At 40.8% G+C, this 17,355-nt stretch overlaps 1 protein-coding gene across 1 annotated transcript in view; it reads right to left on the bottom strand.

Annotated features, from left to right (window-relative positions):
• The window catches only part of SMYD3 (SET and MYND domain containing 3), a 744,013-nt gene that overhangs the window by 589,046 nt on the left and 137,612 nt on the right, over positions 1-17,355 (bottom strand). The window contains exon 2 of the mRNA XM_030935864.1: positions 155-218. Coding sequence (XP_030791724.1) covers positions 155-218 — 64 coding nt within the window. The remainder of the gene's footprint in view (positions 1-154; positions 219-17,355) is intronic.

The following is a 17,355-nucleotide window of genomic DNA, read 5'->3' on the forward strand; positions in this document are numbered from 1 at the left end:
GTCCCTGGTGACCTGTGTGACTCAGCAGGTGAATAACAAGTAAAAGTAAGTTAAAGGCTGTAAAGAAGTAGACATAGACAACAGGTATAGTGAAGGACAAATTTAAATGTAAATAATTTGAAAGCTTCACTTATATATGGCTGAAAAGTCTTACCTGACACTTAGCACTACAGTATTTGGCGACGCGGCACTGAGAGCATCGCATCAGCTTTTCCTTCCTGTGGGGGGAAAAAATTAATTCTGTGTTAAGAAATGAGTGGGAAACATACTACATAGTTGAAGAAAGAAAATATAAGCCAACATACGGACACCAGTATGTTCTGTTTACTCCATTATGTACAGTCCCTTAAGATCTGGATTTTCACACTGATGAGCCTCCTCTTGAACCTTCCATGTGAGACACTGACAGAAAACTAAGTCCTTTGGTCTGACAGAAGATGGCAGGAAGAGGCAGGACTAGCTTGCAGCTCCCGATCACAGACAGAGCAGCGTGTGGGGACTCACACTGTGAATTTTTGATCCAAGAACCACCACAGCAACCAGGTAACTAAGGTAAACCAGGTAACTACTAGGTAAACTAAGAGAATCCACAGACCCTTTGAAGGAACTGTATCGCCATTGCAGGCTCCCTGAGACTCTGAAAAGATGTGAGCCGCTTGCTTGCTCAGCAGGGAGGCTGGTGGTCTGGGGCAAGTTCTCAGTCACAGTCACCAGCTGCCTGGAAACAGACTCCGTGCTGCTGTGGGGACACGGTGGGAGTGAGACCAGCCTTTAAGACTGCCGGCTGCATGGGAGCGGGATGAGGCCTGTGACTGCTGGCTTTCCCCCACTTTCCTGGCGGCCTGTGTAACCCAGCAGGAGCAGCCATAATCCCCCTGGGAACATAACTCCATTAGACTGAAAACCCCATCGCCATCCCAACAGCAGCCGCAGCAATCCCCGCCCAAGGAGAATCTGAGCTCAGACACACCTATCCCTGCCCCCTGGTGGTCTTTCTCTACCAGCCCTGGTTGCCAAAGACAAAGGCCATAATCTCTTGGGAGCTCTATGGCCCTGCCCACCACCTAAGAAACCTGAATACGTAACCAGGCAACCTTAGGGCAAGTTTGCTTCCTCCCTATAGGACCACAGCTGAGGTGTTCCTGAAGGCACCAACTCCTGGCTGGAGGCCAACCAACACAAAACCAGCACACTAAACAAAAACACAACCAAGGACGCCTGTAGAGTCCACTTCACGCCCCCACGACCTCCATTAGATGCCAAGACTCTTAGCAGTCACTCCCCAGTACCAACCCAGAGCCCAGTAGCTCCACTGGGTGGCTAGACCCAGAAGAGCAAAAACAATCACTGCAGTTTGGCTCTCGGGAAGCTCCATCCCTGGGGAGGCGGAGAACACCACATCAAGGGAGAACCCCTTGAAACAAAGGCATCTGAACAGCAGCCCTTGAGGCCCAGATCTCCCCTCTGACACAGTCCACCCAAATGAAGAGGAACCAAAAAAACAAGTCTTGTAATATGACAAAACAAGGCTCTTTAACACCCCCCAAAATATCACACCAGCTCACCAGCAATGGATCCAAACCAAGATAAAATATCTGGATTGCCAGAAAAAGAATTCAGAAGGTTAATTATTAAGCTAATAAAGGAGGCACCAGAGAAAGGTGAACTCCAACTTAAAGAAATCAAAAACCTGATACAGAATATGATAGGAAAACTCTTCAGTGAAATAGCATAAATAAAAAACGATCACAACTTCTATAAACCAAAGAAACACTTAGAGAAATGCAAAATGCACTGGAAAGTCTCAGCAATAGAATCGAAAAAGCAGAAGAAAGAACTTCAGAGCTTGAAGACAAGGCTTTCGAGTTAACCCAATCCATCAAAGACAAAGAAAAAATAATTTTTAAAAATGAGCAAAGCAAGAAGTTTGGGATGATGTTAAGCACGCAAATCTAAGAATACTTGGTGTTCCCAAGGAAAAAAAAGAAACCTAGAAGTATGGAAACACTATTTGAGGAAATAATCAAGGAAAACTTGTCTGACCTTGCTACAGATCTAGACATCCAAATACAAGAAGCTCAAATACTTGGGAAACTCATCACTTAGGCACACAGTCAAGAGGTTATCCAAAGCAAAGACAAAGGAAAGAATCTTAAGAGCTGTGAGGCAAAAGCATCAGGTAACCTATAACAGAAAACCTATCAGAGCAACAACAGATTTCTGAGCAGAAACTGTCAGAGGCATGTGAACCAGGGCAACTCCATCTTGAACAGGAGCTGAGTAAAATGAGGCTGAGACTTACTGGGCTGCATTCCCAGACAGTTAAGGCACTCTAAGTCACAGGATGAGACTCAAGTCGGCACACGATACAGGTCATAAACACCTGGCTGATAAAACAGGTTGCAGTAAAGAAGCTGGCTAAAACTCACCAAAACCAAAAGTAACCAGAGGTCACCGGTCATCCTCACTGCTATACTCCCATCAGTGCCATGACAGTTTACAAATGCCAGGGCAACATCAGGAAGTTACCCTCTATGGTCTAAAAAGGGGAGGCATGAATAATCCACCCCTTGTTTAGCATATAATCAAGGAATAACACACAAAAATGGGCAACCAGCCGGGCGCGGTGGCTCAAGCCTGTAATCCCAGCACTTTGGGAGGCCGAGACGGGTGGATCACGAGGTCAGGAGATCGAGACCATCCTGGCTAACACGGTGAAACCCCATCTCTACTAAAAAATACAAAAAACTAGCCGGGCGAGGTGGCGGATGCCTGTAGTCCCAGCTACTCGGGAGGCTGAGGCAGGAGAATGGCGTGAACCCAGGAGGCGGAGCTTGCAGTGAGCTGAGATCCGGCCACTGCACTCCAGCCTGGGTGACAGAGCCAGACTCCGTCTCAAAAATAAAAATAAAACTAAAAATAAATAAATGGGCAACCAGCAGCCCTCGGGTGGCTCTGTCTATGGAGTAGCCATTCTTTTGTTCCTTTATTTTCCTAATGAACTTGCTTTCACTTTACTCTATGGACTCACCCAGAATTATTTCCTGTGTGAGATCTATGAACCCCCTCTGTAACAGAACCCTATAAGCTAGAAGGGATTGGGGTCCTATTTTTTGCCTCCGTAAACAAAACAATTATCAGCCAAGAATTTTGTGTCCAGCCAAACTAAGCTTCATAAATGAAGCAAGATACAGTCTTTTAAGACAAACGAATACTGAGAGAATTCACCACTACCAAGCCAGCACTACAAGAACTGTCAAAAGGAGCTCTAAATCTTGAAACCAATCCTCGAAATACACCAAAATAGAACCTCCTTAAAGCAGCAATTTCACAGGACCTATATAACAATAACACAATAAAAAAACACACACAAGGTAGTCAGACAACAGACAGCACAATGAATAGAATAGTACCTCACATCTCAATACTAACAAACAGCACGATGAAGAGAATAGTACCTCATGTCTCAATACTAACGCTGAATGTAAATGACCTAAATACTCCACTTAAAAGGTATGCAATGGTAGAATGGATAAGAATTCACCAAGTAAATATCTGCTGTCTTCAGGAGACTCACCTAACACATAAGGACTCACATCAACTTAAGGTAAAGGGGTGGAAAAAGACATTCCACGCAAATGGACACCAAAGCGAGCAGGAGCAGCTGTTCTTACAGACAAAACAGACTTTAAAGCAAGAGCAGTGAAACAAAACAAAGAGGGACATTATGTCACAAGAAAAGGACTAGTCCAACAGTAAAATATCACAATCCAAAATATATATGCACCTAACACTGGAGCTCCCAAATTTATAAAACAATCACTAACAGACCTAAGAAACGAGATACATGGCAACGCAGTAGTGGTGGGGAACTTCAATACTCCACTGACAGCACTGGACAGGTCATCCAGACAGAAAGTCAACAAAGAAACAATGGACTTAAACTATACCCTACAACAAATGGACTTCACAGATATTTACAGAACATTCTACTCAACAACTGCAGAATATACACTCTATTCATCAGCACATGGAAAATTCTCCAAGATAGAACATATGATAGGGCACAAAACAAGTCTCAGTAAATTTAAGAAAATCAAAATTACATCAAGTACGCTCTCAGACCACAGTGGAATAAAATTGGAAATTAACTCCAAAAGGAACCCTCAAAATCATGCAAATATATGGAAATTAAATAACCTGCTCCTGGATGATTGTTGGGTCAACAATTAAATCAAGATGGAAATTTTAAAAGTCTTTGAACTGAACAATAACAGTGACACAACTTATCAAAACCTCTGGGATACAGCAAAAGCGGTGCGAAGAGGAAAGTTCTGAGCATTAAATGCCTACATCGAAAAGTCTAAAAAAGCACAAACAGACAATCTAAGGCCACACCTCACAAAACTGGAGAAAGAAGAACAATCCAAACCCAAATGCAGCAGAAGAAAAGAAATGACAAAGATCAGAGCAGAACTAAATGAAATTGAAACAGACAAAAAAAATGCAAAAGATAAATGAAACAAAAGGCTGGTTTTGAAAAGATAAATAAAACTGATAGACCATTAGCAAGACTGAAACGGTAATTATTTTTAAATTGCCAGTAAGTAAAAGTCTAGGACCATAAGGATTCACAGCTGAATTCTGTCAGACATTCAAAGAGGAACCAGCACCAATCCTATTGACACAATTATTCCAGAAGATAGAGAAAAAGGGAATCCTCCTTAAATCATTCTATGACGCCAGTATCACCCTAGTACAAAAACCAGGAAAGGACCTAACAAAAAATTAAAACTATAGACCAATATTCCTGATGACACTGATGCAAAATTCCTCAACAAAATACTAGCTAACTGAATCCAGCATCACATCAAAAAGATAATTCATCATGATCAAGTGGGTTTCATACCAGGGATGCATGGATGGTTTAACATCCACAACTCAATAAATGTGATACGCCACATAAACAGAATTAAAACCAAGAATCACGTGATCATCTCAACAGATGCAGAAAAGGCATTTGACAAAATCCAGCATCGCTTTATGATTAAAACCCTCAGCAAAATCGGCATAGAGGGGACACACCTTAAGGTAATGAAAGCTGTCTACGACAAACCCACAGCCACCATTGCACTGAACAGGGAAAAGCTGAAATCATTACCCCTGAGAAATGAAATCAGACAAGGATGTCCACTTTCACCACTTCTATTCAACACAGTACTGGAAGTCCTAGCCAGAGCAATCAGACAAGAGAAAGAAATCAAAGGTATCCAAATCGGTAGAGGAAGTCAAACTGTGGCTGTTTGCTGATGATATGACTGTATAGCTAGAAAACCCGAAAGACTCATCCAAAAAGCTCCTCGAACGGGCACATGAATTCAGCAAAGTTTCAGGATACAAAATTGATGTACACAAATCAGTAGCTCTGCTATACAACAACAGCAACCAAGTTGAGAATCAAATCAAGAACTCAACCCCTTTTACAATAGCTGCAAAAAAATGAAATAAAATAAAATACTTAGGAATACACCTAACTAGGGAGGCGAAGACCTCTACAAGGAAAACTACAAAACACAGATGACACAAACAAATGGAAACATGTCCCATGCTCATGGATGGGAAGAATCAATATTGTGAAAATGACCATATTGCCAAAAACAATCTACAAATTCAGTACAATTCCCACCTAAACACCACCATCATTCTTCACAGAACTAGAAAAAAAAATCCTAAAATTCATATGGAACCAAAAAAGAGACCACATAGCCAAAGCAAGACTATGCAAAAAGAACAAATCTGGAGGCATCACATTATCCAACTCCAAACTATACTACAAGGCCACAGACACCAAAACAGCATAGTACTGGTATAAAAATAGGCACAATGAAACAGAATAGAGAACCCAGAAGTAAACCCAAATACTTAGAGCCAACTGATCTTCAACAAAGCAAACAAAAACATAAAGTGGGGAAAGGACACCCTATTCAACAAATAGTGCTGGGACAACTGGCAAGCCACATGTAGAAGAATGAGATTGGATCGTCACCTCTCACCTTACACAAAAATCAACTCAAGATGAATCAAAAACTTACATCTAAGACCTGAAACCATAAAGATTCTAGAACGTCGGAAAAACCCTTCTAGACATTGGCTTAGGCAAAGACTTCATGACCAAGAACCCAAAAGCAAATGCAACAAAAGCAAAGATAAATAGATGGGGCTTAATTAAACTAAAAAGTTTCTGCACAGCAAAAGAAATAATCAGCAGAGTTAACAGACAAACCACAGAGTGGGAGAAACTCTTCACCATCTATACATCCGACAAAGGACTGATATCCAGAATCTACAAAGAACTCAAACCGGCAAGAACAAAACGATTCTATCAAAAAGTGGGCTAAAGACATGGACAGCCAATTCTCAAAAGAAGACATACAAATGGCCAACAAGCATACGGTCAAATGCTCCACATCACTAATGATCAGGGAAATGCACATCAAAACCACAGTGTGATGCCACCTCACTCCTGCAAGAATGGCCAGAATCAAAAACTCAAAACCACCGATTATTAGTCTAGATGTGGTGAAAAGGGAACACTTTTACACTGTTGGTGGGAATGTAAACCAGTACAACCACTGTGGAAAACACTGTGCAGATTCCTTAAAGGGCTAAAAGTAAATCTACCATTTGATTCAGCAATCCCACTACTGGGTATCCACTAAGAGGGAAAGAAGTCATTATATAAAAAAGATACTTATACTTGCACGCATTTATAGCAGCACAATTTGCAATTGCAAAAATAGGGAACCAGCCCAAATGCCCATCAATCAACAAATGGATAAAGAAAATGTGGTATACATATACCATGGAATACCACTCAGCCATAAAAAGGAACCAAATATTGGCATTTGCAGCCACCTAGATGGAACTAGAGACCATCAATCTAAGTAAAGTAACTCAGGAATGGAAAACCAAACATCGTATGTTCTCACTCAGATGTGGGAGCTAAGCTATGAGGACGCAAAGGCATAGGAATGATACAGTGGACTTTGGAGACTCAGGAGAAAGGTTGGGAGGGGGGTGAGGGATAAAAGACTACACAGTGGGTACAGTGTACACTGCTTGGGAGATGGATGCACCAAAATCTCAAAAATCACCACTAAAGAACTTATTCATGCAACCAAACACCACCTGTTCCCCCCAAAAACCTATTGAAATTAAAAAAGAAAAAGAATCTCAGAGAAAAAAATAATAAGGCATGGCCCTGGACCCACAGATTTCCATGTACTAAAGGAGAATGATATTGTACACACCACCAGCTCCCCGCAAAAACAAAAAAAAGGCCTTTTCTAAAACTTTGGTAGAATATACATAACATAAAATTCACTATTTTAACCATTTTAAGTGCACAATTCAGTAGCACTAACCATATTCAGATTGTTGTGCAACTATCACCACCATGTTCTTTTTAACATAAATTTAATTAAAATTTAGAGGCCGGGCGCGGTGGCTCAAGCCTGCAATCCCAGCACTTTGAGAGGCCGAGATGGGCGGATCACGAGGTCAGGAGATCGAGACCATCCTGGCAAACACGGTGAAACCCTGTCTCTACTAAAAAAATACAAAAAACTAGCTGGGCATGGTGGTGAGCGCCTGTAGTCCCAGCTACTCGGGAGGCTGAGGCGGGAGAATGGCGTAAACCCAGGAGGCGGAGCTTGCAGTGAGCTGAGATCCGGCCACTGCACCTCAGCCTGGGTGACAGAGCGAGACTCCGTCTCAAAAAAAAAAAAAAAAAATTTAGAGACATTTCCAATTAGATTAAAACACTTCACTTCATAAAGATACTGATCTCTCCATATCAAATTCAAATCCAGTCCATAAACTGGTGAAAAGTATTCTATACCCTTCCAATATAAAAATTTTGTCTTAAATTATCATATAGTTTAATTACGAATATACTCCTCCTGAGAAATGGTTTTAAAATTCCATTTAATTCAATTACTACCTTAGACATACTGAATTGAGATGCTTTAACGTTATCTCCCCCAAATCACCTGGGTAACAAAAAAGCAGATATTTTTAAAAACCTGAATTATAAAATAAAAATAATAAATTGGATGGTAAAATTAACAGTAACAAGAATCAGACAGGACTGTGTCTAGTTTCAAGGTGGTCAAGGGCACTAAAAGTCAACCTGTAATACTAACATCAATGACAAAACAGAACAGCTCTTTCTAAGCACTTCTGAAATGACAGGCACAGTACGAAGCTCTTTACATCTATTAACTCACACTAAATTTGAAACAGTTCTGTATAAGGTAAGCAGTCTTATTATGCCAACTTTAGAGATATTTCTATACATTTTCAAAAGATAAAAAGTAGATGGAGTAGTACACACTGCTAACGCATCATACCATAAAGTGAAAGTGGCAGATGATACTCAAAGGATAAAAACAGAATCCTGCAGAGAATCAGAACTTGAATACATCAGGTACCTCACCCCTGAAAGAACAGAAGTGAGTTACGGGGCATAAAACATGGGAGTGGTTAAAAGTCTAAACAAAGCAACGTCAAAAAATTCCATCCGCCCCGAAGTGCAGAACTCTAGCTTCCAGATATCAATACTCCAGGCAACAAACCAAACCCAAGCGATGGGCCCTAAAGTTCTTGCTTGTAACCACACACTATACTACCATTCTTAAATAAAACTGGATCAAATCACATCAACACTTAGCTGTTCATGAGACACACTTCAAACCAAAGGACATGCAGTGGTGGAATGAAAAGGATATGTCAAGCAAATATTAACTCGAAAAAAGCCTGTGTAACTACATAAGTTTCGGGAAAAAAAGAGACTTGAAGGTTAAATGCATTAATAAAGCCAACACACGATGACAAAAGACTTCCATCACCAACTGCAGTAACCAATCTACCCAGTCTCAAAATGTATAAAGTATACGTCACAGATCTCCAAGGAAAAACTGACCAATACACAGTAAGTTAGAGCAGGGCCTGGAATATAGCGAGTACCATATAAGAGTTCGATTATCGAGAGAACCCGCTCCCGATGTTTAACGTGGGTTCTTTTCTCTTTCCTAGGTGTCTCGGCTGGTTTGAGAAATAAAGGGAAAGAGTACGAGAGAGAAATTTAAAGCTGGGTGTCCAGGGGAGACATCACATGTGGGCAGGATCCGTGATGTTCCCCGAGCCGTAAAACCAGCAAGTTTTTATTATTGATTTTCAAAAGGGGAGGGAGTGCACGAATAGGGTGTGGGTCACAGAGATCACATACTTCACAAGGTAATAAAATATCACAAAGCAAATGGAGGCAGGGCGAGATCACAGGACCACCAGATGAGGCGAAATTAAAATTGCTAATGAAGTTTTGGGCACGCATTGTCATTGATAACATCTTATCAGGAAACAGGGTTTGAGAGCAGACAACCTTTCTGACCACAATTTATTAGGTGGGAATTTCCTCATCCTAATAAGCCTGGGAGCACTACAGGAGACGGGGCTTATTTCATCCCTTCAGCTTTGACCATAAAAGACTGTATGCCTTAAAGGGGCCGTCTATAAGCCTACCTTCAGGGAGCATTTTCTTTCTCAGGGATGTTCCTTGCTGAGAAAAAGAATTCAGCGATATTTCTCCTATTTGCTTTTGAAAGAGGAGAAAAATAACTCTGTTCCACCTGGCTCACCGGCGGCCAGTTCAAAGTTACCTCTCTTGTTCCCTGCACATCGCTGTTAATCCTGTTCTTTTTTAAGATGCCCAGATTTCATATTGTTCATACACACATGCTCTACAAACAATTTGTGCAGTTGACACAATCATCACAGGGTCCTGAGGCAACATTCATCCTCCTCAGCTTATGAAGAACATGATAGGATTAAGAGATTAAAGACAGGCATAGGAAATCACAAGGATATTGAGATTGGGGAAGTGATAAGTGTCCATGAAATCTTCACAATTTATGTTCAGAGATTGCAGTAAAGACAGGCACAAGAAATTGTAAAAGTATTAATTTGGGGAAGTAATAAATGTCCATGAAATCTTCACAATTTATGTTCTTCTGCCGCGGCTTCAGCCGGTCCCTCCGTTCGAGGTCCCTGACTTCCTGCAACATTAGATATTATAAATTCTCTTTCAGAAATTCATAGATCAAGAAGATAAAGAATAAGGAGATAAAGAAGATAAAGAATAACACCAGTCTGGGCAACATAGTGAGCCCTCATTTCTACAAAAAAAAAAAACAAATTAAAACATTAGCCGGGCATGGTGGCACAAGCCCATGGTCCCAACTGCTTGAGAGGCTGAGGTGGGAGGATCGCTTGAGCCCGAGAGATTGAGGCTACAGTGAGCTGTGATCACACCACTGCACTCCAGCCTGAGCAACAGAGTGAGACCCTGTCTCAAAAAAAAAAAAAAAAAATCAGGAATATAAGAATATGACTCAAGATTCAGTCGAGATTTTAAAACAAGAGAATTCTGGGGAAATGATGGCAGTGATGTAATTTTTTAATCTCCTTGACTCTCCCCATAAAAAAAAAACAGAGCAAATAGGCCAGCAAAACCTAGTCACTACTCCCCACCCTGGAAAACATCAATCACAAACCTCAAAATATGAGTGGGTGGAAAAAACTAGGAGTGGTTCTGAGAGCAGAATTAAATCAGTATCTTTATGCAGGAAACAAGGCAACTTAGCGTCCAACAGACCTGTAAACAAGAGAGGCCCCAGACTGCCACAAGATGCCCAGCACAGAATGCCAAGCCAATCTGAGAACTGCAGCCAAAACTGGGAGACGGTTCTCTCTTTAGGAAACCTCTTTAAGATGAAATCCCCCGGGCTGCCCTGAACCCTGCCTTCCTTAGACCCGGCTCCTCCGATTTTTTTCACTTCCCTCTCTCTTGCTAAGGTAATCAGAGGCTATGTCTGTTGGCTAAAAATAACAATCCACGAATACATACAAAATGTTTGTTCTTGGTTTTAAAAAATAATAAGCAGAACCAAGATACCTGAGAGACTCAGGTGATGAACAGCTAGCAAATGTCAATCCTTCATTTCCTCCTCCCTCCCATAGCTACCAAACAAAGGCTTTAATAAATGTTGACATAGAAGTTTGGTAAACTAACAAGATAATTCAGAGTACTTGAATAATTTATCTGTCATTTAATGTGTGATGGCAATTCCTTAACATGAGTTAACTAAATGTTTGGGATTGTTTTTACATATTAAATGACTAAACAAATAAATCTAAATTCTTAGTTTCAAAAAAAAAAGGCAAGTTGAGTCCAAGAAAAAAGTTATGCGTGCTTGACTAAACCAACTACTGAAACTTTGATGCGTTACTGCTTTTCTCTTTGGGGCATGGTTCAGAGCAACAGCACCCTGGCAAGGCTCCCCTGCAGTGAAAAAACTTGGGCAGCAGTGAGAGGGAACAGGAAGTTAGCAGAAACACAGCCACCAGATCGTACAAGAAAACCTTATTTTTCTCTTAAAAAAAAAAAAAAAAAAAAAGCAAGAGGGTCATATGTGTAATTTCAACCTCAGTGACACGCCTGGGGAATACAGAATCGTCTCAAAAATAAAACAAAACAAAAAATCAGCCAGGCACGGTAGCTCACGTCTGTAATTCCAGCACTTTGAGAGGCGGGCGGATCACGAGGTCAGGAGTTTCAGACCAGCCTAACCAACATGGTGAAACCCCGTCTCTATTAAAAATACAAAAATTAGCAAGGCGTGGTGGTGTGCGCCTGTTATTCCAGCTACTCAGGAGGCTGGGGCAGGAGAATCACTTGAACCCAGGAAGTGGAGGTTGCAGTGAGCCAAGATCGTGCCATTGCACTCCAGCCTGGGTGATAGAGCGAGACTCCATCTCAAAAAATAAAATAAAATCACCAGACGTCATTTCAAACTGAACAACAAAGCTGTACTTTGGGGGGGGAAATGAGAAATGTACATGTCAAATCAAAAACATAATTAATTAGCAGTTTATAGAAAAAGGACCACTTATTTTAGGGAGCTTCAGAGGCTAAAACAAGAAATAGTGAATGGAAGTTAGAGGAGGGCAGATTTTACCTAAATTATAATGATTTTTCTGGTGACAATAGCTGTTCAGAAGTCTAATGCAACGCCTTGAGAAGCATGGGGTGCCCAGTGACTTGACATGTTTAAGGAGAATCTAGTAGTAAGTATATTTGCTAGACATGAGTTGAGGGAATTTCCAATACTGCAAAAGAGAAGGAGTTAGAGAAGTTTTGTTTTGTTTTCTTTTCTTTTCTTTTCTTCCAGGTCCAAAATTATTTGGTTCTGTTTCTCTTGTGCAACCAATAAATATAAACCAAATTAAAGATGACAGAAGTTGTGCATATTTTAAGGTAAAGTTTGGTAGCCTCAGAAGAGTAGAGAACATGCTGTTTGCAAAGTGTTTGTCAAAAAAGTCCATCCAGAACTGCAGTTACTGAATGAAAAACTGCAACGTCTGCCTCCCAGGTTGAAGCAATTCTTATGCCTCAGCCTCCTGAGTAGCTGGGATTACAGTCGTGCACAACCACGCCCAGCTAATCTCTGTATTTTTAGTAGAGATGGGGTTTCACCATGTTGGCCAGGCTGCTCTCGAACTCCTGACCTCAAGTGATCTGCCCGCCTCAGCCTCCCAAAGTGCTGAGATTACAGGCATGAGCCACGATACCCGGCCAAAAAATAATCTTAGAAAAATAAGTTAGGAATGCATCAGTCACAGAAAAGTGATTTTTACCTTTTTCCCCTTCATTGCAAAGATGAATATTAATATTGTGCCTCCAAATAAGAGAAGATATTTATATTACTTTTTACCAAAATAAATGAGATCATTAGCAACCCACCGTCTTCAAAAAAAGCAAAAAGGAATCCCCTATCACTTGATCATATAAACCCTGACTCTAGAGAACGGAGTGTCATATCAAAGACAATTCTTAGGTTACTCATTGCCGCAGACACAGTGCTTCATGCAGCACAAGTTAAGTCCTCTCTTCTGGGTATAGGCTGGGCCATAATTCGTTTCTCCAACAGCTTAAGCTACTGAAACATAAAAACAAAAAAAAAACTGGGCAAAATTAATTGTTCTTCCAGTCTTCCAGTATACAAATTAAAAACTTAGATATGGATATAGCAGGAACAACCACCTCTAAGAAATTTTTTAAAAGTGGGGAGGGAAATTAATTGGGTCCTCAAATCTCCACTATGGGGGTACTATTTTAGGGACCGTCTCTCTATCCTTCTTGGGTGTCAGAGGGAAAGAGTATGTCCGTGTTTAGAAACTCTGCCCTAAAACAACAAAACCAGTTACCAGACAGAAGGAAGGAAGTTTCCTGGAATGGATATAGAAAACAGAAAAATCCTAGTGACTCCCAAATTCCCCCCAGCCCTGGGACGTGCAGAATCCACTTTAAACTTCCTATGGAGACAAAAATTCATCGACAACACATTCCCATACAATAAACGCATTATTCAGCGCTCCTTCCGAGTAACATGTCTTAGTTCCCTAAAAGTCTCTGGGATGGTTAATTACTGTCAACTTGATTGGGTTGAAGGATGCAACATATTGTTCCTGGGTGTGTCTGTGAGGGTGTTGCCAAAGGAGATAAACATTTGAGTCAGTGGGCGGGGAAAGGCTGACCCACTCTCAACCTGTGTGGGCACCACCTAATCCGCTGCCAGCGCGGCTAGAATAAAAGGAGGCAGAAGATCGTGAAAAGGCTAGACTGGGTTAGTCGCCCCACCTACACCTTTCTCTCGTGCTGGATGCTTCCTGCCCTCAAACACTGGACTCCCAGTTCTTCAGCTTTGGGACTCAGACTGGCTTCCTTGCTCCTCAGCCTGCAGACGACCTATGGTGGGACCTTGTGATCATGTGAGTTAATACTTAATAAACTCATATATATAGATAGATAGATATTCCATTAGTTCTGTCCCTCTACAGAACCCTGACTAATACAACCACTTAGCAGTTGTGTAATACTAAGCAGTTTAACCTCTGGAAACCATTGAACTAAAATGAGAATCAATAACAATAACAACATTACATGGGTGTAATGAGATTTAAATAAAACTTAAGGGCAGGCGCGGTGGCTCACGCCTGTAATCCCAGCACTTTGGGAGGCCGAGACGGGTGGATCACGAGGTCAGGAGATCGAGACCATCCTGGCTAACACGGTGAAACCCCGTCTCTACTAAAAAATACAAAAAACTAGCCGGGCGAGGTAGCGAGCGCCTGTAGTCCCAGCTACTCAGAGGCTGAGGCAGGAGAATGGCGTAAACCAGGGCGGCGGAGCTTGCAGTGAGCTGGGATCCGGCCACTGCACTCCAGCCTGGGCAGCAGAGCGAGACCCCATCTCAAAAAAAATAAAAAATAAAAAAATAAAACTTAAAAACTTAGTATCATGCTTGGTTCATAGAAGTGCAGTAACTATTACTCATTATCATAACAGTTTTATTATCATTTTAAGATTTTTAAATCGCCAATTTTCAAGATGTTTCTAGATATCACCTTAAATATCTTAGTACTAACAGATTAAACAATATTAATATATTAACTAGTTTAGCCACTGTACAAATTCAGAATTTTATAAACCTTTGAATGTTTATAATCCTTGGAATATTTTTCCTAGTTATTTTTGGGAAAATTTCAGAATTTTTAAAAGTTAAAGTGATTACACCCACCATCCACCTATCAAATGGCTGTTAACACACACCAGTAGATGTGGTCAAAATTGTACAGACTCATAGGAAAACAGAAATGATTTGGATTCATTTTTCTTTCTTTTTTATTTTTGAGACACGGTCTCGCTCTGTTACCCAGGCTGGAGCACAGGGGTGCAAACACAGCTCACTGAAGCCTCTACCTCCCAGGCTCAGGAGATCCTCCTACCTCAACCTCCCGAGTACCTGGGACCACAGGCGCATGTCAATACACTTGGCTAATTTTTAAATTATTTGTAGAGACAGGGTCTCCCTATGTTGCCCAGGCTAGTCTCAAACTTCTGGACTCAAGCAGTCCTCCCACCTCAGCCTCCCAGAGTGCTAAGATTAGAGGAGTGATTAGATTAGAGCCACTGCACGCAGCCTTGGATTACTTTTTCTACATTCCATTTCGTTTCACATTTCTGACACAAAGTATAAAACAAAAAAATGTAATGGTGAGTATTTCTAGGAAAATTAACCTATACTTCACTGGCACCATATACCTTCCTAGGAGACACACAAGCACCTTAAATCCAGCACTTTGGGAAAAGCACAGCGAAAGATGTGGACCCAATTAGAATCAGAGAGGCAGACCAGCTACTTGAGTACTCCCCTTCCACTGTCGTCAACCCTCTAAATTAAAGCTAATGTCCTCGTGGAGCTGTGCCATCTGATAAACACAAACCCCAGGTGTGAATTCAACAAGTGCTCAGCGACCGGCCACCATGGGCATCACTGCACAGCATCCCGGGTGGATGACAGCGGAGAGAGAAATGCAGTCACTGCTTCTTGGAGATGGCAATCAAGAAAGACAGATCAACACATGTCACTTGCAGAATAAACCATAATACAAAACCACATCTTGAGAAATGACACAGACTATACAGGACGCCAGTTCAGGTGAAGGAAAAGTCACTTTCTGATGAATAAAGAGTGAGCGGCAGAGAATGGTGGGACTATTTTGGGGGACAAGGAAAGAAAATGTTTTAGCAGTTTCGGGTTCAAAACATGCAGTACTTACTAAGGGCGTACCCTTGTAACGTCTCGTAGCCTCAATTTCCTCCTCTGCAAAGTGGGAATAAGTGACTTATGGGACTGCAAGGCAAACTATGAGATGATCTACATGGAGCGCCCGCTAACACAGCACCAAGCAAAGCATTTAGTGCAGAGTTAAAAAGGAGGCTGCTGGGTGTATTCTCAAATTGCTCAGGATAATTTTTCCATCTCTATGCCCTATCAGAAAAGCTTCTTCTCTATCTCTTCCACGGTTGCCAAAAACCAAAGAAAGCTACATCTACCTGTGCCACAAATGTAGTCATCTTCACCCAGGTACACAGACCATTTATTAATACCACTTTTTGAAACCCACATGTACCCAGACTACTTGGCTCTAATTTCAAATTTTGACGAGTATCCTAAGTATTTGATAACTCAATCTACATTCACTGCAGTCATAATTTTTAATGTGATCAGAATAACTGACTTCAAAGTGGTCTAATTCAAGAAGCTCTAACTTTAAAGTTGTAAAAATGCTTCTTGAAGGTGGCATTTGTAGAAATAAAATCTGAGAAGACTGTTCAATATTCAATAATATTAAAAAGCAATTGCAACTCCTAATGTTCTGTTTGCTCTAGGCAAGGAAATGTCTGTAACAAGGAGCAAATTAAAACACCAGGGTCCTTGTGTTTTAAAACAACACGGTTTTAAACCCTCCTCATCATACTAACAGTATGTAAAAGATTATACACTGCACGTTGTAAGTCACTTGGACAGCTAATAATTGGAAATAAGTGAATTAAGAATCAGTATTAAAGTACACTGGCTTGTTTTTCAGGTAGAGCACACCAAGTAGACTGGAGAAAGCTGTGACCAAGATGAACTGCAGAAAAGGAATTATTTTCCTAGGAACAACACCCATCCCTACACAGGCAACCTCTTCAGTCTAGTAACACAACTCTGATCATCTAAGAGGTATGTTCAAGTTCCCTAAGTCTCTTTGAAATGTAAAATAATACCAAAAAAAAATGAGGAAGAAGAAAAAAATTTGATTTTTCCCAAAGATTGAAATCAAATACCCTTTAAGTATATAACTATTGCTAGTACAAATATCACAGTAAATAAATACACTTTTAAAAAGTACCATGGGTAACATTTCAAATAAGGTATAAGAACATTTGATCAATATTTTCATAAATATACTATGACCTAAGCCTTCAAAATGGCAAAAGATGCCCACCTTGAGTTCAGTTCCAGAAAATATTTTGTCACTCTAGAAAAATTACCTCTCCTACTTCCTCCAATCAGAAAACAACACATCAGCACCATTCTTCTCCTTCAGCTTTGGTGGTGGGAAAATTAAAAACCAAATTCACTAATTGGAGTAGTTTGTTCATTTCAGAGGCCTGAAGGCATCTTCTCCTTCTGCCTGCTTTAAATATTTGCTCTTCTATTTTACAATTAAGTACAATGCTTTGTTTAACTTTTAACTATAAATTGCCTCAAGTCTCCTTGGAAGTAAGCAATGACAAAATCTCAATTAATTCTCTCTTTTGGAAAATAAAATACTTTAAGTTTATAAAGAAAGACTAGCATGCTGCCTAGTTCCTAAGTAAAGAAACCTTCAAAGAAGAGGCTT

This window comes from Rhinopithecus roxellana, chromosome 8, assembly GCF_007565055.1.
Source record: "Rhinopithecus roxellana isolate Shanxi Qingling chromosome 8, ASM756505v1, whole genome shotgun sequence".
Taxonomy (NCBI): Eukaryota; Metazoa; Chordata; class Mammalia; order Primates; family Cercopithecidae; genus Rhinopithecus; species Rhinopithecus roxellana.